The sequence below is a fragment of the Petromyzon marinus genome, unplaced genomic scaffold (assembly GCF_048934315.1).
Source record: "Petromyzon marinus isolate PM22_M1 ecotype Great Lakes invasive population unplaced genomic scaffold, UKy_Petmar_22M1.pri1.0 PM_Scaffold_433, whole genome shotgun sequence".
Classification (NCBI taxonomy): Eukaryota; Metazoa; Chordata; class Hyperoartia; order Petromyzontiformes; family Petromyzontidae; genus Petromyzon; species Petromyzon marinus.
In genome coordinates this window covers 60935-81278 of record NW_027423428.1, presented here as the reverse complement: position 1 = coordinate 81278, position 20344 = coordinate 60935, and the positions used below count along the sequence as shown (strand labels likewise).

Genomic DNA, 20344 nt, shown 5'->3' with positions numbered 1-20344 from the left:
CCCCACAGCTCTCCCCATCTCTCACCATCTCCCCATCTCTCCCCATCTCTCCCCATCTCCCCACATCTCTCCCACGTCTCTCCCCCATCTCCGCACGTCTCTCCCCATCCCCCATCTCTCCCATCTCCCCAGCTCTCACCATCTCCCCATCTCTCCCATCTCCCCATCTCCACATCTCTCCCCATCTCCCACATCTCTCCCCATCCCCCCATCTCCCCCATCTCCCCATCTCTCACCATCTCCCCATCTCTCCCCATCTCTCTCCCTTCTCCCACAGCTCTCCCCACTCTCACATCTCCCCATCTCTACCCTCTCCCCATCTCCACATCTCTCACCCCCATCTCTCCCCATCCCCTCTCCTCCCCTCTCCACACTCTCCCCTCCAGCTCTCCCCCCTCCCCATCTCTCCCATCCCCCATCTCTCCCCATCTCCCCATCTCTCACCATCTCCCCATCTCTCACCATCTCCCCATCCTCCCCCATCTCTCACCATCTCCCCATCTCTCCCCATCTCCCACATCTCTCCCCATCTCCCCACATCTCTCCCCATCTCCCCATCTCTCCCCATCTCCCCATCTCTCACCATCTCCCATCTCTCACCATCTCCCCATCTCCCATCTCTCACCATCTCCCCATCTCCCATCTCCACAACTCTCACCATCTCCCCATCCCCATCTCCCATCTCTCACCATCTCCCCATCTCCTCCATCTCCACATTCTCTCCCCATCTCCCCAAATCTCTCCCCATCCCCCATCTCTCCCCATCTCCCCATCTCTCACCATCTCCCATCTCTCACCATCTCCCCATCCCCCATCCTCTCCATCTCCCCATCTCCCCATCTCCACATCTCTCTCCATCTCCCCATCTCCCCATCTCCACATCTCTCACCATCTCCCCATCTCCACATCTCTCACCATCTCCCCATCTCCACATCTCTCCCCATCTCTCCCCACATCTCTCCCCATCCCCCCATCTCTCCCCATCTCCACATCTCTCACCATCTCCCCATCTCCCCATCTCCACATCTCTCACCATCTCCCCATCTCTCACCATCTCCCATCTCCCCATCTCTCACCATCTCCCCATCTCCCCATCTCCACATCTCTCACCATCTCCCCATCTCCCCATCTCCACATCTCTCACCATCTCCCCATCTCCACATCTCTCACCATCTCCCCATCTCCCCATCTCCACATCTCTCCCCATCTCTCCCCACATCTCTCCCCATCCCCCATCTCTCACCCATCTCCCCATCTCTCACCATCTCCCCATCTCCCCATCTCTCACCATCTCCCCATCTCCCCATCTCCACATCTCTCCCCATCTCTCCCCACATCTCTCCCCATCCCCCCATCTCTCCCCATCTCCCCATCTCTCACCATCTCCCCATCTCCCCATCTCCACATCTCTCCCCACCTCTCCCCACATCTCTCCCCATCTCCCCCCACATCTCCCTCCGCCCCGCCCCCCCGCCCCCCCGCGCCTCCCCAGGCTGCTGGAGTCAGACAGCCGCTCGCTGTCATTCGGCGGCTCGCGCAGGAACAGCGGCTCCTCCCTCGTGTCCTCCTCGTCGGCCTCCAGCGGCCTGGGCCACATGGACGAGGACGCGTGGTCCGTGTGGGGACACCTGTTCAACGAGTGGGAGGAGGTGTCGCGCAAGCGGGACAAACACGTCAAGGCGAGCTCCGTCGCACGCGGACAGAAGCCGCCCCCCCCCCGTGTGGCCTCTACACCGTCACCACCGTCACCGTCACCGTCACCGTCACCGTCACCACCACCGTCACCATCATCGTCACCACCACCGTCACCACCACCATCACCACCACCATCACCACCACCACCACCACCGTCACCACCACCGTCACCACCACCATCACCGTCACCACCACCGTCACCACCACCATCACCGTCACCACCACCATCATCACCACCGCCACCGTCACCGTCACCATCATCGTCACCACCACCACCACCATCACCACCACCATCACCACCATCACCGCCACCGCCACCGCCACCACCACCGTCACTGCCAACGCCACCACCACCACCACCACCATTTGCCCAGCCTCCTCTGTCTCCCCCCGGCGGCGGTGGTTGCGGTGACGGTGGCGATGACGGTGGTGGTGGTGGTGGTGGCGGTGGTGGTGGCGGTGGTTGCAGTGACGGTGACGGTGGCGACGTTGTGTTTGTTGTGTTGTGTTTGTTGTGTTTGTTGTGTTGTGTTTGGGGTGTTTGGTGTGTTTGTTGTGTTTGTTGTAGTTGTTGTATTAATTGTGTGTTGTGTTTGTTGTGTTGTGTTTGTTGTGTTTGTTGTGTGTGTTGTTGTGTTGTGTTTGTTGTGTTTGTTGTGTTTGTTGTGTTAATTGTGTTGTGTTTGTTGTGTGTGTTGTGTGTGTTGTGTTGTGTTTGTTGTGTTGTATTTGTTGTGTTTGTTGTGTTGTGTTTGTTGTGTGTGTTGTGTGTGTTGTGTTGTGTTTGTTGTGTTGTATTTGTTGTGTTTGTTGTGTTGTATTTGTTTTGTTGTGTTTGTTGTTGTGTTTGTTGTGTTTGTTGTGTTTGTTGTGTTGTGTTTGTTGTGTGTGTTGTGTGTGTGTTGTGTTTGCTGTGTGTGTTCTGTTGTGTGTGTTGTGTTTGTTGTGTTGTGTTTGTTGTGTTTGTTGTGTTGTGTTTGTTGTGTGTGTTGTGTGTGTGTTGTGTTTGCTGTGTGTGTTCTGTTGTGTGTGTTGTGTTTGTTGTGTTGTGTTTGTTGTGTTTGTTGTGTTTGTTGTGTGTGTTGTGTTAATTGTGTTTGTTGTGTGTGTTGTGTGTGTCCCCCCCCCCCAACAGGAGCTGGTCCGCAAGGGCATTCCGCACCACTTCCGTGGCATCGCGTGGCAGTTGCTGTGCGGCGCCCAGAACGTGCCGGTGAAGCGACAATACTCGGAGCTGCTGAAGCTGACGTCGCCTTGCCAGCGCCTCATCCGCAGGGACATCGCCCGCACATATCCCGAGCATGAGCTCTTCCGGGAGAAGGACAGCATGGGACAGGAGGTGCTGTTCAATGTCATGAAGGTGAGGGGGTGGGTGTGGGTGGGTGGGTGGGTGAGGGTGGGTGTGGGTGGGTGGGTGAGTGGGTGAGTGGGTGAGTGGGTGAGTGGGTGGGTGAGTGGGTGAGCGAGCGAGCGGGTGGGTGAGCAAGCGGGTGAGTGGGTGGTTGAGCGAGCGGGTGGGTGAGCGAGCGGGTGGGTGAGCGAGCGGGTGGGTGAGCGAGCGGGTGAGTGGGTGGGTGAGCGGGTGTGTGGGTGAGTGAGTGGGTGAGTGGGTGGGTGAGCGGGTGGGTAGGTGGGTGAGTGAGTGGGTGAGTGAGTGGGTGAGTGGGTGGGTGAGCGGGTGGGTAGGTGGGTGAGTGAGTGGGTGAGTGAGTGGGTGAGTGGGTGGGTGAGCGGGTGGGTAGGTGGGTGAGTTAGTGGGTGAGTGAGTGAGTGAGTCGGCCTTCATCGGCACTGCCTGCTGCTCGTGCTAACAACACTTGCTCCAAGGCTACGAGAGGGGGGAGCTCCTTTGTCCTTTCTCCACCCATTGTCGTCCTTTCTCCACCCATTGTCGTCCTTTCTCCACCCATTGTCGTCGTCCTTTCTCCACCCATTGTCGTCCTTTCTCCACCCATTGTCGTCCTTTCTACACCCATTGTCGTCGTCCTTTCTCCACCCATTGTCGTCCTTTCTACACCCATTGTCGTCGTCCTTTCTCCACCCATTGTCGTCCTTTCTCCACCCATTGTCGTCCTTTCTACACCCATTGTCGTCGTCCTTTCTCCACCCATTGTCGTCCTTTCTACACCCATTGTCGTCGTCCTTTCTCCACCCATTGTCGTCCTTTCTCCACCCATTGTCGTCGTCCTTTTCTCCACGCATTGCGTGCAGGCCTACTCCCTGGTGGACCCCGAGGTGGGCTACTGCCAGGGCAGCGCCTTCATCGTGGGCCTCCTGCTCATGCAGGTGAGGCTCTGAAGCGGTCGCGCCGGGTCGGGGCGGGAGGCGGCCTTGGTGGGGGCGCTGGCCGGTGGCCGGTGGCAGGTGGCCAGTGGCCGGTGTCACTTCGGCAGACGCCGCAGCCTTGCGTCTGATCTCTTTCTGTTCTCTTTTTTTTTTTGAAGCCTTTCCTTGAAGCCGCTTGCGGCACCGCTCCCTCACGCGCGGTTTACGACGTCACTTCCTGCTCCGCGCGCCCCTCACGCGCGATTCATGACGTCACTTCCTGCCCGCCCCCCCCCCCCCCCCCCACCACCACCGCCGCGCTCCCCTCGCGCGACTGATGACATCACTTCCTGCCGCTCGTCCCCTCCGCGCGCGATTGATGACATCACTTCCTGCCCGCTTGTCCACCCCCCTCCCGTCCCGCGCGCGATTGACAACGTCACTTCCTGCCCCCCTCCTCCACCACCGCGCTCCCCTCGCGCGATTGATGACATCACTTCCTGCCCGCCCCCCCCCCCCTCCCGTCCCGCGTACGATCGACGAAGTCACTTCCTGCCCCCCCCCCCCCACCGCGCTCCCCTCGCGCAATTGATGACATCACTTCCTGCCCGCTCCCCTCCCGCCCCGCGCGCCATCGACGAAGTCACTTCCTGCCCCCCCCACCCCACCGCGCTCCCCTCGCGCGACTGATGACATCACTTCCTGCCCGCCCGCCCGCCCGCCCCCTCCGCGCGCGATTGATGACGTCACTTCCCGCCCGCCCTTGCCCGACTGCAAACGCAGATGCCGGAGGAGGACGCCTTCTGCGTGTTCGTTCGCCTCATGCAAGAGTACCGCCTCCGTGAGCTCTTTAAACCCAGCATGGCCGAGCTGGGCCTCTGCATCTACCAGTTTGAGTGCATGATACAGGTGGGGCGACCACTTCTGCGGCGACGGCAAACGAACCGACACTTTTTGATTTAGAGCTTTCGTGACTGCAAGTAAATTCGTATTCTTAGGCTCTTTCGGTGAAGTCACGTTGAAGGGAAACAATAAAATAATTTAAAAATATATATATAAAACAATAAAAAAAAAATCTCACGACGTTTGGACCGTAACACAAACGGTCGTCATCAGGTGTGTCGGTTTGCATTAAGTTATTTATTTTTAAACGGTGTATTTATTCATTTATAAAAAACCGTTAGCGCCACGCGCAGCGATTTTGCAGTTTGTTTAGAAGGACTAGTCCATCTATGTTCTGAAAAGAGGGGGGAGACGAAAAATTAATGTATGCCGTCTGAAAGCCACCGTAAGCGTGAACAATCAATTAAGACCTGAAATGGTTTATCAAATCTTTCCAATGATTGCTAAGCCAGAATCCATCTTCTCGGTTGAAATTTACAGAGGTTCTTTGTAAGCCATCTGGCTACCATGAGAGATTCGTTCACGAGGCTATCCACATATACAAGCACAGAGACAATTTCAACCGAGAAGATGGATGCTGGCTTAGCAATCATTGGAAAGATTTGATAAACCATGTCGGGTCTTAATTGATTGTTCACGCTTACGGTGGCTTTCAGACAGCATGCATTAATTTTTCGTCTCCCCCCTCCTCTTTTCAGAACATAGATGGACTAGTCCTTCTAAATAAACTGACAAATCGCTGCGCGTGGCGCTGACATTTTTTTAATAACTAAATAAATACACCGTAGACAAATAAATTAATTAATGCGAACCGACACACCTGATGACGACCGTTTGTGCTACGGTCGAAACGCCGTGAGAATTTTTTTATTGTTTTATATATATTTTTTAAAATTATTTTATTGTTTCCCTTCAACGTGACTTTACCGAAAGAGCCTAAGAATGCGAAGCAACACTTATGAACATCAATTTTTTGTTTTGTTAACGCGCACGTAATATTTATGTCGTACACCAGGTGCGAGCCGAGCCGGGCCCGTGGCACACGTCAAAGGGGCCGTTAATAAATGACGTCACGGACCTGGGGGGCGGGGCGGGGGGGGTCAGACATGTGTGACGATGTGGGGGGAGGGGGTTGAGAAATGTGACGTCACGTCAAAATTGCGCAACTTTATGAATAAATACGGACAACACGTTCTGCTTAAATTTCGATTGAAAGCTTTCGTGACTGCAGGGATTCATAATCTTGTTGCCTTCGGTAAAGTCACCACCACGTAGAAGGGAACCAATGAAATAATACAAAATATTATAAAGTACTAAAAATATGATGAAATGACATTTTGTATTATTTTATTGGTTTTTATTTTTTTATTTATTATTTGTATGGTATGGTAGCTGCTTGTTGCCGCTACCATAATCTGGTACCGGGCGTCGCATCAACGGTGCGCGTCCAAATCGCCACGCGCGACGCGAAACCTCGATCATTGCCCGCGCCGGCCGCTGGCGGCTTCCTGCGTTTTAATAAACTCGACGCGATTTAAACCCCCGACGGCAAACGCTCCCTAAGCGGGAGTTTTGCCGTGGATGACATAGATCTCTCGCGCGCTAAGCGCGAGTTTTGCCGTGGATGACATAGATCCTTCTCGCGCGCTAAGCGGGAGTGTTGCCGTGGATGACATAGATCCCCAGCGCGCTAAGCGCGAGTTTTGCCGTGGATGACATAGATCCCCAGCGCGCTAAGCGCGAGTTTTGCCGTGGATGACATAGATCCCCAGCGCGCTTAGCGCGAGTTTTACCGTGGATGACATAGATCCCCCGCATGCTAAGTGCGAGTTTTGTGCATGGATGACATAGAACACCCGCTTACTAAGCGGGAGTTTTACCGTGGACGACATAGATCCCCCGCATGCTAAGCGCGAGTTTTACCGTGGATGACATAGATCCTTCTCGCGCGCTAAGCGCGAGTTTTGCCGTGGATGACATAGATCACCCGCGCGCTAAGCGCGAGTTTTGTGCGTGGATGACATTGATCACCAGCGCGCTAAGCGCGAGTTTTACCGTGGATGACATAGATCCCCCGCGCGCTAAGCGCGAGTTTTACCGTGGATGACATAGATCCCCAGCGCGCTAAGCGCGAGTTTTGCTGTGGATGACATAGATCCCCAGCGTGCTAAGCGGGAGTTTTGCCGTGGATGACATAGATCCCCGCGCGCTAAGCGCGAGTTTTGCCGTGGATGACATAGATCCCCAGCGTGCTAAGCGCGAGTTTTGCTGTGGATGACATAGATCCCCAGCGTGCTAAGCGGGAGTTTTGTCGTGGATGACATAGATCCCCGCGCTAAGCGCGAGTTTTGCCGTGGATGACATAGAACCCCCGCGCGCTAAGCGCGAGTTTTGCCGTGGATGACATACATCACCAGCGCGCTAAGCGGGAGTTTTGCCGTGGATGACATAGATCCCCCGCGCACTAAGCGGGAGTTTTGCCGTGGATGACATAGATCCCCCGCACGCTAAGCAGGAGTTTTGCGTGTGGATGACATAGATCACCAGCGCGCTAAGCGGGAGTTTTGCCGTGGATGACATAGATCCCCCGCGCACTAAGCGGGAGTTTTACCGTGGATGACATAGATCCCCAGCGTGCTAAGCGCGAGTTTTGCCGTGGATGACATAGATCCCCAGCGTGCTAAGCGCGAGTTTTGCGCGTGGATGACATAGATCCCCCGCGCGCTAAGCGGGAGTTTTACCGTAGATGACATAGATCCCCAGCGTGCTAAGCGCGAGTTTTGCGCGTGGATGACATAGATCCCCAGCGTGCTAAGCGCGAGTTTTGCCGTGGATGACATAGATCCCCAGCGTGCTAAGCGCGAGTTTTACCGTGGATGACATAGATCACCAGCGTGCTAAGCGCGAGTCTTGCGCGTGGATGACATAGATCCCCAGCGCGCTAAGCGCGAGTTTTGCGCGTGGATGACATAGATCCCCAGCGCGCTAAGCGCGAGTTTTGCTGTGGATGACATAGATCCCCAGCGCGCTAAGCGCGAGTTTTACCGTGGATGACATAGATCCCCAGCGTGCTAAGCGGGAGTTTTGCCGTGGATGACATAGATCCCCAGCGCGCTAAGCGCGAGTTTTGCTGTGGATGACATAGATCCCCAGCGCGCTAAGCGCGAGTTTTACCGTGGATGACATAGATCCCCAGCGTGCTAAGCGGGAGTTTTGCCGTGGATGACATAGATCCCCAGCGCGCTAAGCGCGAGTTTTGCTGTGGATGACATAGATCCCCAGCGTGCTAAGCGGGAGTTTTGCCGTGGATGACATAGATCCCCAGCGTGCTAAGCGCGAGTTTTGTGCGTGGATGACATAGATCCCCAGCGTGCTAAGCGCGAGTTTTGTGCGTGGATGACATAGATCCCCAGCGCGCTAAGCGGGAGTTTTGCTGTGGATGACATAGATCCCCAGCGTGCTAAGCGCGAGTTTTGTGCGTGGATGACATAGATCCCCAGCGCGCTAAGCGGGAGTTTTGTTCGTGGATGACATAGATCCCCAGCGCGCTAAGCGCGAGTTTTACCGTAGATGACATAGATCCCCAGCGCGCTAAGCGGGAGTTTTGCCATGGATGACATAGATCCCCAGCGCGCTAAGCGCGAGTTTTACCGTAGATGACATAGATCCCCAGCGCGCTAAGCGGGAGTTTTGCCGTGGATGACATAGATCCCCAGCGCGCTAAGCGCGAGTTTTACCGTAGATGACATAGATCCCCAGCGTGCTAAGCGCGAGTTTTGTGCGTGGATGACATAGATCCCCAGCGCGCTAAGCGGGAGTTTTGCTGTGGATGACATAGATCCCCAGCGTGCTAAGCGCGAGTTTTGTGCGTGGATGACATAGATCCCCAGCGCGCTAAGCGGGAGTTTTGTTCGTGGATGACATAGATCCCCAGCGCGCTAAGCGCGAGTTTTACCGTAGATGACATAGATCCCCAGCGCGCTAAGCGGGAGTTTTGCCGTGGATGACATAGATCCCCAGCGCGCTAAGCGCGAGTTTTACCGTAGATGACATAGATCCCCAGCGCGCTAAGCGGGAGTTTTGCCGTGGATGACATAGATCCCCAGCGCGCTAAGCGCGAGTTTTACCGTAGATGACATAGATCCCCAGCGCGCTAAGCGCGAGTTTTGTGCGTGGATGACATAGATCCCCAGCGTGCTAAGCGCGAGTTTTGTGCGTGGATGACATAGATCCCCAGCGTGCTAAGCGCGAGTTTTGTGCGTGGATGATATAGATCACCAGCGTGCTAAGCGCGAGTTTTGTGCGTGGATGACATAGATCCCCAGCGTGCTAAGCGCGATGTTTGCCGTGGATGACATAGATCACCAGCGCGCTAAGCGGGAGTTTTGCCGTGGATGACATAGATCATCCACTAAGCGCGAGTTTTACCGTAGATGACATAGATCCCCCGCACGCTAAGCGCGAGTTTTGCGCGTGGATGACACAGAGTTTTGCCGTTTTTGCCGTCGACAGGAAAGCCTGCCCGACCTGTACACGCACTTCCAGGCGCAGAGTTTCCACACCACCATGTACGCCTCCTCCTGGTTCCTCACCATCTTCCTCACCACCTTCCCGCTGCCCGTCGCGACGCGCATCTTCGACGTCTTCGTCGCAGAGGTGACGGCGGTGGTTTTGATTGTGGTGGTTGTTGTGGTGGTGGTGGTGGTGGTGATGGTTTTGATGATGGTGGTGGTGATTGTGGTGGTGATACTGGTGATTGTGGTGATGGTGGTGATGGTTTTGATGATGGTGGTGGTGGTGATTGTGGTGGTGATACTGGTGATGGTTCTGATGATGATGGTGGTGGTGATTGTACTGGTGATACTGGTGATTGTGGTGGTGATGGTTTTGATGATGGTGGTGATGGTGGTGGTGATGGTTTTGATGATGGTGGCGATGGTGGCGATGGTGGTGGTGATTGGTTTTGATGATGGTGGTGATGGTGGTGGTGATGGTTCTGATGATGGTGGTGATACTGGTGATTGTGTTGGTGGTGGTGGTAGTTGTGGTGGTGATGATGATGATAATGATGATGTCTCTGCTGCTGCTGCTGCTACTGCTGCTGCCACTGCTACTACTGCTACTACTGCTGCTACTACTACTGCTGCTACTGCTGCTGTTACTGCTGCTACTGCTGCTGCCACTGCTGCTACTACTACTACTGCTGCTACTACTACTGCTGCTGCTACTGCTGCTGCTACTGCTGCTACTGCTCCTGTTACTACTTCTGCTATACTTCTACTGCTGCTACTGCTACTACTACTGCTGCTACTACTGCTACCACTACTACTGCTGCTGCTACTACTGCTACTACTACTGCTGCTACTACTGCTACTACTGCTGCTACTGCTCCTGTTACTACTTCTGCTATACTTCTACTGCTGCTGCTACTGCTACTACTACTGCTGCTGCTACTGCTACTACTACTGCTGCTACTGCTACTACTACTGCTGCTGCTACTACTGCTACTACTACTACTGCTGCTGCTACTACTGCTGCTATTACTACTGCTACTACTACTTGCTGATACTGCTGCTGCTACTGCTGCTACTACTGCTGTTGCTACTACTGCTACTGCTGCTACTACTACTGCTGCTACTACTGCTGCTGCTACTACTGCTACTACTACTGCTGCTACTACTACTGCTGCTACTACTACTGCTGCTAATATTGCTGCTGCTACTGCTGCTACTGCTGCTGCTACTACTACTGCTACTACTGCTGCTGCTGCTATTACTGCTGCTACTGCTACTACTACTGCTGCTGCTACTGCTGCTGCTACTGCTGCTACTACTGCTGCTACTTCTACTACTGCTACTGCTACTACTACTGCTGCTGCTACTACTGCTGCTACTACTACTACTACTACCAATGGTGCTGCTGCTACTACTGCTGCTACTTCTGCTACTACTGCTGCTACTACTACTGCTACTACTGCTGCTAATACCATTGGTGCTGCTGGTACTGCTGCTACTGCTACTACTAATGCTACTACTGCTGCTACTACTACTGGTGCTGCTGCTGCTACTGCTACTACTGCTACTACCATTGGTGATGCTGCTATTGCTACTGCGACTACTGTTACTACTACTACTGCTGATGCTACTACCACTGGTGCTGCTGCTACTGCTGCTACTGCTATTACTACTGCTATTACTACTGCTACTACCACTGCTACTACTGCTACTACTGTTGCTACTACTACTACTGCTGCTACTGCTGCTACTACCACTGGTGCTACTGCTATTACTACTGCTACTACCACTGGTGCTGCTGCTGCTACTGCTACGACTGCTACTACTGCTGCTACTACCACTGGTGCTACTGCTATTACTACTGCTACTACTGCTGCTACTACCACTGGTGCTACTGCTATTACTACTGCTACTACTGCTGCTACTACTACTACTGCTACTACTGCTGCTGCTACTGCTGCTACTGCTGCCGGGTGCTCGCCAGGGCTTGGAGGTGGTGTTCCGCGTTGGTTTGGCCATCCTGCAGAGCAACCAGGCCGAGCTGATGCAGCAGGACATGGAGGGCATGCTGCAGGTCCCACTCCACAGCCAACTCCCTCCCCATGACGCACTCACACAGAGACCCGTAGACTCGCCACACAGAGACCCATAGACTCGCCACACAGAGACCCGTAGACTCGCCACACAGAGACCCGTAGACTCGTCACACAGAGACCCGTAGAGTCATCACACAGAGACACGTAGACTCGCCACACAGAGACCCATAGACTCATCACACAGAGACACGTAGACTCACCACACAGAGACCCGTAGACTCGCCACACAGAGACCCGTAGACTCGCCACACAGAGACTCATAGACTCATCACACAGAGACCCGTAGACTCATCACACAGAGACCCGTAGACTCGCCACACAGAGACCCGTAGACTCGCCACACAGAGACCCGTAGACTCATCACACAGAGACCCGTAGACTCATCACACAGAGACCCGTAGACTCGTCACACAGAGACCCGTAGACTCGCCACACAGAGACCCGTAGACTCGTCACACAGAGACCCGTAGAATCGTAACTCAGAGACCCGTAGACTCATCACACAGAGACCCGTAGACTCGTCACACAGAGACCCATAGACTCATCACACAGAGACCCGTAGACTCATCACACAGAGACCCGTAGACTCGTCACACAGAGACCCGTAGACTCGTCACACAGAGACCCGTAGACTCGTCACACAGAGACCCGTAGACTCATCACACAGAGACCCGTAGACTCGTCACACAGAGAGCCGTAGACTCGTCACACAGAGACCCATAGACTCATCACACAGAGACCGGTAGACTCGCCACACAGAGACCCATAGACTCGTCACACAGAGACCCGTAGACTCATCACACATAAACCCATAGACTCATCACACAGAGTCCCGTAGAATCGTAACTCAGAGACCCGTAGACTCGCCACACAGAGACCCGTAGACTCGCCACACAGAGACCCGTAGACTCATCACACAGAGACCCGTAGACTCATCACACAGAAACCCATAGACTCATCACACAGAGTCCCGTAGAATCGTAACTCAGAGACCCGTAGACTCGCCACACAGAGACCCGTAGACTCATCACACAGAGACCCATAGACTCATCACACAGAGTCCCGTAGACTCGTCACAAAGAGACCCATAGACTCACATAGAGACCCATAGACTCACACAGAGACCGATAGACTAACACAGCAGAGACCCATAGACTCACACAGAGACCCATAGACTCACACAGAGACCCATAGACTCACACAGAGACGCATAGACTCACACAGAGACCCATAGGCTCACACAGAGACCCATAGGCTCACACAGAGACCCATAGACTCACACAGTGACCCATAGACTCCAATAGATACCCGTAGACTCACATAGAGACCCGTAGACTCACACAGAGACCCATAGATTCACACAGAGACCCATAGACTCACATAGAGACCCATAGACTAACACAGCAGAGACCCATAGACTCACACAGAGACCCATAGACTCACATAGAGACCCATAGACTCACACAGCATAGACCCGTAGACTCATTTAGAGACCCATAGACTCACATAGAGACCCATAGACTCACACAGAGACCCATAGACTCACACAGAGACCCATAAACTCACACAGAGACCCATAGACGCACATAGAGACCAATAGACTCGCACAGAGACCCATAGACTTGCATAGAGACCCATAGACTCACTCAAACAGAGACCCATAGACTCACACAGAGACCCATAGACTCACATAGAGACCCATAGACTAACACAGCAGAAACCCATAGACTCACACAGACACCCATAGACTCACATAGAGACCCATAGACTCACACAGCATAGACCCGTAGACTCATATAGAGACCCATAGACTCACACAGACCCATAGACTAACACAGCAGAGACCCATAGACTCACACAGAGACCCATAGGCTCACACGGCAGAGTCCCCTGTGACTCCGTGATCCATGCGTGTCGGTGACCTCATGACCCCGGGTCTCTGTGACCCTGTGTGTCTGTGACCATGTGACCCATGACCCTGTGACCCGTGACCCTGTGGCCCGTGACCCTGTGTGTCTGTGACCATGTGACCTGTGACCCTGTGATGCGTGACCCTGTGACCCATGACCCTGTGTGTCTGTGACCCTGTGTGTCTGTGACCATGTGACCCGTGACCCTGTGACCCTGTGTGCCTGTGACCCTGTGACCCGTGACCCTGTGACCCGTCACCCTGTGACCCGTGACCCTGTGTGTCTGTGATCATGTGACCCGTGACCCTGTGACCCATGACCCTGTGTGTCTGTGACCATGTGACACGTGACCCTCTGACCCGTGACCCTGTGACCCGTGACACTGTGTCTGTGACCCTGTGACCCGTGACCATGTGACCCGTGACCCTTTGACCCGTGACCCTGTGTGTCTGTGACCATGTTACCCGTGACACTGTGACCCTGTGCCCCGTGACCCTGTATATTTGTGACCCCATGCTCCTGGGTCTCCATGACCCCTTGACCCCATGACTCCGTGACCCCTTGACCCCATGTCTATGTGACATCGTGTCTTTGTGAACCCGTGACCCCCGCAGCATTTCCAAAAGGCCATCCCCCACATGTTTGACAGCTGCCCCGAGCGTCTGATGACACAGGCCTTCCAGGTCAAGTACAATGCCAAGAAGATGCGCAAGTGAGTCGCTCGCTCACCACTCACTCACCACTCGCTCACCACTCACTCACCACTCACTCACCACTCACTCACCACTCACTCACTCGCGACTCGCTCACCACTCACTCACCGCTCGCTCACCACTCACTCACCACTCACTCAACACTCACTCACCACTCACTCACTCACCACTCACTCACCACTCACTCACCACTCACTCACCGCTCACTCACCACTCACTCACCACTCACTCACCACTCACGCACCACTCACTCACTCACCACTCACTCACCACTCACTCACCACTCACTCACTCACCACTCACTCACCACTCACTCACCACTCACGCACCACTCACTCACTCACAACTCACTCACCACTCACTCACCACTCACTCACCACTCACGCACCACTCACTCACTCACCACTCACTCACTCACTCACCACTCACTCACCACTCACTCACCACTCACCGCTCGCTCACCACTCACTCACCACTCACTCACCACTCACTCACCACTCACTCACCACTCACCGCTCGCTCACCACTCACTCACCACTCACTCACCACCCACTCACCACTCACCGCTCGCTCACCACTCACTCACCACTCACTCACCACTCACTCACCACTCACCGCTCGCTCACCACTCACTCACCACTCACTCACCACCCACTCACCACTCACCGCTCGCTCACCACTCACTCACCACTCACTCACCACTCACTCACCACTCACCGCTCGCTCACCACTCACTCACCACTCACTCACCACTCACCGCTCGCTCACCACTCACTCACCACTCACTCACCACTCACCGCTCACTCACCACTCACTCACCACTCACTCACCGCTCGCTCACCACTCACTCACCACTCACTCACCGCTCGCTCACCACTCACTCACCACTCACTCACCACTCACTCACCACTCACTCACCGCTCACTCACCGCTCACTCACCGCTCCCTCACCGCTCCCTCACCGCTCGCTCAGCGCTTGGTCGCGACTTGCTTACCGCTCGGTCGCCACTCACTCACTCACCGCTCGCTCACCGCTCACTCACTGCTCGCTCACCGCTTGCTCACCGCTCACTCACCACTTGCTCGTGACTCGCTCGCCGCTCGCTCACCATCCACCCCCTCGTGTGCCACAGTGCCGGTAGCCTTCATAGGGTGCCGCCGCCGCTGCTGCTGCCGTTCGCTACTAACAGCACTTGCCCCTTACGGCATGCTGGAGGCTACACGGGGGACCTTTGCCTTTGTCTGTCTGCCACGCAGGCTGGAGAGGGAGTACAACACACAGCGCAGCAAGGAGATCCAGGAGCAGGTGGAGATGAAGGTAAAGACTCAGCCTTGTGGCCGGCTGGCACGGTGCCCACCGGTGGTGCAGGTGGCAGGCTGGCAGGGTGCCCACCGGTGGTGCAGGTGGCAGGCTGGCAGGGTGGCAGGGTGGCACGGTGCCCCAGGGGGTACAGGTGGCAGGGTGGCAGGGTGCCCACCGGTGGTGCAGGTGGCAGGCTGGCACGGTGCCCACCGAGGGTACGGGTGGCACAGTGGCAGGCTGGCAGGGTGGCAGGGCTGCACGGTGCCCACTGGGGGTACGGGTGGCAGGGTGGTACGGTGACCACAGGTGGCAGGGTGGCAGTGTGGGACGGTGCCCACCGGTGGTGCAGGTGGCAGGCTGGCACGGTGCCCACCGAGGGTATGGGTGGCAGGCTGGCAGGGTGGCAGGCTGGCACGGTGCCCACCGAGGGTATGGGTGGCAGGGTGGCAGGGTGGCAGGGCTGCACGGTGCCCACAGGTGGCAGGGTGGCAGTGTGGGACGGTGCCCACAGGGGGTACAGGTGGCAGGCTGGCACGGTGGCAGGGCTGTACAGTGCCTACCGGTGGTGCGGGTGGCAGCAGCTGGTCCTGGGTTCGATTCCCGACTGTGTGTGCAAATGTTGTCTCTCTGTAATGTCTGTCTCTCTGTCTCCCTGTCCGTCTCTCTGTCTCTCTGTCTCCCTGTCTCCCTGTCTCCCTGTCTGTCTCCCTGTCTGTCTCTCTGTCTCTCTGTCTGTCTCTCTGTCTCCATGTCCATCTCTCTGTCTCTCTGTCTGTCTCTCTGTCTCTCTGTCTGTCTCTCTATCTGTCTCTCTGTCTCTCTGTCTCCCTGTCCATCTCTCTGTCTCTCTGTCTCCCTGTCCGTCTCTCTGTCTCTCTGTCTGTCTCTCTGTCTGTCTCTCCGTCTCTCTGTCTCCCTGTCTCCCTGTCTGTCTCTCTGTCTGTCTCTCTGTCTCCCTGTCCATCTCTCTGTCTCTCTGTCTCCCTGTCTCCCTGTCTGTCTCTCTGTCCGTCTCCCTGTCTGTCTCTCTGTCTGTCTCTCCATCTCTCTGTCTCTCTGTCTCCCTGTCCGGCTCCCTGTCCCGTCTCTCTGTCTCTCTGTCTGTCTCTCTGTCTGTCTCTCCGTCTCTCTGTCTCCCTGTCTCCCTGTCTGTCTCTCTGTCTGTCTCTCTGTCTCCCTGTCCATCTCTCTGTCTCTCTGTCTCCCTGTCTCCCTGTCTGTCTCTCTGTCCGTCTCCCTGTCTGTCTCTCTGTCTGTCTCTCCGTCTCTCTGTCTCCCTGTCCGGCTCCCTGTCCCGTCTCTCTGCCTCCCGTGTCTCCAGCGTCTCCGGACAGAAAACCGTCTCCTCCGACAGAGGGTGGAGAACCTGGAGAAGGTGAGCAGCTCCCCCCGCCATGTTTCACCACGCTGGCCACCGTGGCTCTGGGCAAGGCGCCAGCAATGAGGGGGCACCCATTACCACCGTAGGGTCGCGGGTAGGGTCGCTGGTAGGGTCGCGGGTAGGGTCGCTGGTAGGGTCGCTGGTAGGGTCATGAGTAGGGTCGCTGGTAGGGTCGCTGGTAGGGTCGCTGGTAGGGTCGCGGGTAGGGTCGCGGGTAGGGTCGCGGGTAGGGTCGCGGGTAGGGTCGTGGGTAGGGTCGCGGGTAGGGTCGCTGGTAGGGTCGCGGGTAGGGTCGCGGGTAGGGTCGCGGGTAGGGTCCTGGGTAGGGTCGCGGGTAGGGTCGCGGGTAGGGTCGCGGGTAGGGTCACTGGTAGGGTCATGAGTAGGGTCGCTGGTAGGGTCGCTGGTAGGGTCCTGGGTAGGGTCGCGGGTAGGGTCGCGGGTAGGGTCCTGGGTAGGGTCGCCGGTAGGGTCGCCGGTAGGATCGCCGGTAGGGTCGCTGGTAGGGTCGCGGGTAGGGTCCTGGGTAGGGTCGCGGGTAGGGTCGCGGGTAGGGTCGCGGGTAGGGTCACTGGTAGGGTCGCTGGTAGGGTCGCTGGTAGGGTCCTGGGTAGGGTCGCTGGTAGGGTCGTGGGTAGGGTCGTGGGTAGGGTCGCGGGTAGGGTCATGAGTAGGGTCGCTGGTAGGGTCGCGGGCAGGGTCGCGGGTAGGGTCGCTGGTAGGGTCATGAGTAGGGTCGCTGGTAGGGTTGCTGGTAGGGTCGCGGGTAGGGTCGCTGGTAGGGTCGCGGGTAGGGTCGCTGGTAGGGTCATGAGTAGGGTCGCTGGTAGGGTTGCTGGTAGGGTCGCGGGTAGGGTCGCTGGTAGGGTCGCGGGTAGGGTCGCGGGTAGGGTCGCTGGTAGGGTCGCGGGTAGGGTCGCTGGTAGGGTCGCGGGTAGGGTCGCTGGTAGGGTCGCGGGTAGGGTCCTGGGTAGGGTCGCGGGTAGGGTCGCGGGTAGGGTCGCGGGTAGGGTCGCGGGTAGGGTCGCGGGTAGGGTCGCTGGTAGGGTCGCTGGTAGGGTCGCTGGTAGGGTCGCGGGTAGGGTCGCGGGTAGGGTCGCGGGTAGGGTCGCTGGTAGGGTCGCGGGTAGGGTCGCTGGTAGGGTCGCGGGTAGGGTCCTGGGTAGGGTCGCGGGTAGGGTCGCGGGTAGGGTCGCTGGTAGGGTCGCGGGTAGGGTCGCGGGTAGGGTCGCGGGTAGGGTCGCGGGTAGGGTCGCTGGTAGGGTCGCTGGTAGGGTCCTGGGTAGGGTCGCGGGTAGGGTCGCGGGTAGGGTCGCGGGTAGGGTCGCGGGTAGGGTCGCGGGTAGGGTCATGAGTAGGGTCGCTGGTAGGGTTGCTGGTAGGGTCGCGGGTAGGGTCGCTGGTAGGGTCGCGGGTAGGGTCGCTGGTAGGGTCGCTGGTAGGGTCGCGGGTAGGGTCGCTGGTAGGGTCGCGGGTAGGGTCGCTGGTAGGGTCGCGGGTAGGGTCCTGGGTAGGGTCGCGGGTAGGGTCGCGGGTAGGGTCGCGGGTAGGGTCGCGGGTAGGGTCACTGGTAGGGTCGCTGGTAGGGTCCTGGGTAGGGTCGCGGGTAGGGTCGCGGGCAGGGTCGCGGGCAGGGTCGCCGGCAGGGTCGCCGGTAGGGTCCTGGGTAGGGTCGCGGGTAGGGTCGCGGGCAGGGTCGCGGGCAGGGTCGCGGGCAGGATCGCGGGCAGGGTCGCGGGCAGGGTCGCGGGCTGGGTCGCGGGCTGGGCCGCGGGCTGGGCCGCGGGCTGGGCCGCGGGCAGGGTCGCGGGCAGGGTCGCGGGCAGGGTCGCGGGCAGGGTCGCGGGCTGGGCCGCGGGCAGGGTCGCGGGCAGGGTCGCGGGCAGGGTCGCGGGCAGGGTCGCGGGTAGGGTTGCGGGTAGGGTAGCTGAAGTACCTGGGTGCGGTGTGCTGTACACTTCATGACTGGGGAGACAAAGGTGGCCGGGCAGGGCCTATAGAGCGCAGGGAAGCTTCACAGCCTCATTCAGAATGGCCGGGGCCTAAAGAGGAATGGGCGTGGCCTAGATGAGAGGGGGCGTGAACTAAAGAGGAAGTGGCGGGGTCTGGGTAGGAAGGGGCGGGGTCTAAAGAGGAAAGGGTGTGGACCTAAAGAGGAAGTGGCGTGGCCTGGAGAGTGGAAGGGAGCGTGTCCTAAAGAGGAAGGGGTGTGGCCTGGATGAGAGGGGGCCCGGCCTAAAGAGGAAGGGGCAGGGCCCTGGACAGGAAGGTGGCGGGGTCCTAAAGAGGCAGTGCCATGTGCCAAACAGAAGTTTGAACTTGTCAATAGAAGCTTGGAATAGATTCACCGCCACCCTACCGCGAACGCCTGGCCAGGACCCTCATGAAATAGTCCCTCGAGACTCGGTGGGGCGTTCCTGGGCGAACCAGCTAAGTGAATAAATAATGACAGAGCGACCCTTCCCGTGCATCAAGAGTGCGATGCCGCAGAAAGCGGACATCGCTGGAGCGACTCTTTGACTGTTTCTTGGTGTTGCCTTCTCTCGATCTGCGACCGTGCCGTGTGATTGGCCGCGTCTCTGCTCACGAAGCTCTCTCCTCTTCTCTCCCTCCGTTCCTTTCCCCTGCTGCTGCTGCTGCCTGCCGCTTACTCGATCGATCGCTCGCCCCCTCGCTCGTTCGCTCAATCGATTGCTCGCTCACTCGGTCACTCATTCACTGTTCACTCGTTCACCTCGCTCGCTCACTCCATCGCTCACTCGATCGCTCGCTCATTCACTGTTCACCTGTTCCCGCACTTGCACACCTGCTCACTCGATCGCTCACTCATTCACTGTTCACCTGTTCCCGCACTTGCACACCTGCTCACTCGATCGCCCGCTCATATAATCGCTTACTTGATCGCTCAATCGATCGATCATTCATTGGCTCGCTCGCTCGCTCAATCAATCGCTCACTTGATCGCTCACTCGATCGATCATTCATTGGCTCGCTCACTCACTCAATCAATCGCTCACTTGATCGCTCACTCGATCGATCATTCATTGGCTCGCTCACTCACTCAATCGCTCACTTGATCGCTCAATCGATCGCTCATTCATCGGCTCGCTCGCTCACTCACTCAATCGCTCACTTGATCGCTCACTCGATCGATCATTCATCGGCTCGCTCGCTCACTCGCTCACTCAATCAATCGCTCACTTGATCGCCCACTCGATCGATCACTCGCTCCCTCGCTTGCTCACCCGCTCACTCGATCTCTCGCTCGCTCAATCGCTCACTTGCTCGCTCACTCGATCGATCATTCATTGGCTCGTTCGCTCACTCACTCGCTCAATCGCTCACTTGATCGCTCACTCGATCGCTCATTCATTGGTTCGCTCACCCGCTCACTCGATCTCTCGCTCGCTCAATCGCTCACTTGATCGCTCACTCGATCGCTCATTCATCGGCTCGCTCGCTCGCTCACTCAATCAATCGCTCACTTGATCGCTCACTCGATCGCTCATTCATTGGTTCGCTCGCTCGCTCACTCAATCGCTCACTCGATCGATCACTCGCTCC

General features: G+C 56.9%; 1 protein-coding gene across 1 annotated transcript in view; it reads left to right on the top strand.

Annotated features, from left to right (window-relative positions):
* Positions 1-1492: 1492 nt before the first annotated feature.
* LOC116957404 (EVI5-like protein) overlaps positions 1493-20344 on the top strand; it is a gene marked incomplete at its 5' end in the record, with an annotated part of 41993 nt that continues 23141 nt past the window's right edge. The window contains 9 exons of the mRNA XM_076064418.1: positions 1493-1679; positions 2831-3055; positions 3907-3981; positions 4744-4869; positions 9376-9519; positions 11362-11451; positions 13998-14095; positions 15354-15414; positions 16721-16774. Of these exons, the coding sequence (XP_075920533.1) occupies positions 1493-1679; positions 2831-3055; positions 3907-3981; positions 4744-4869; positions 9376-9519; positions 11362-11451; positions 13998-14095; positions 15354-15414; positions 16721-16774 (1060 nt within the window). The remainder of the gene's footprint in view (positions 1680-2830; positions 3056-3906; positions 3982-4743; positions 4870-9375; positions 9520-11361; positions 11452-13997; positions 14096-15353; positions 15415-16720; positions 16775-20344) is intronic.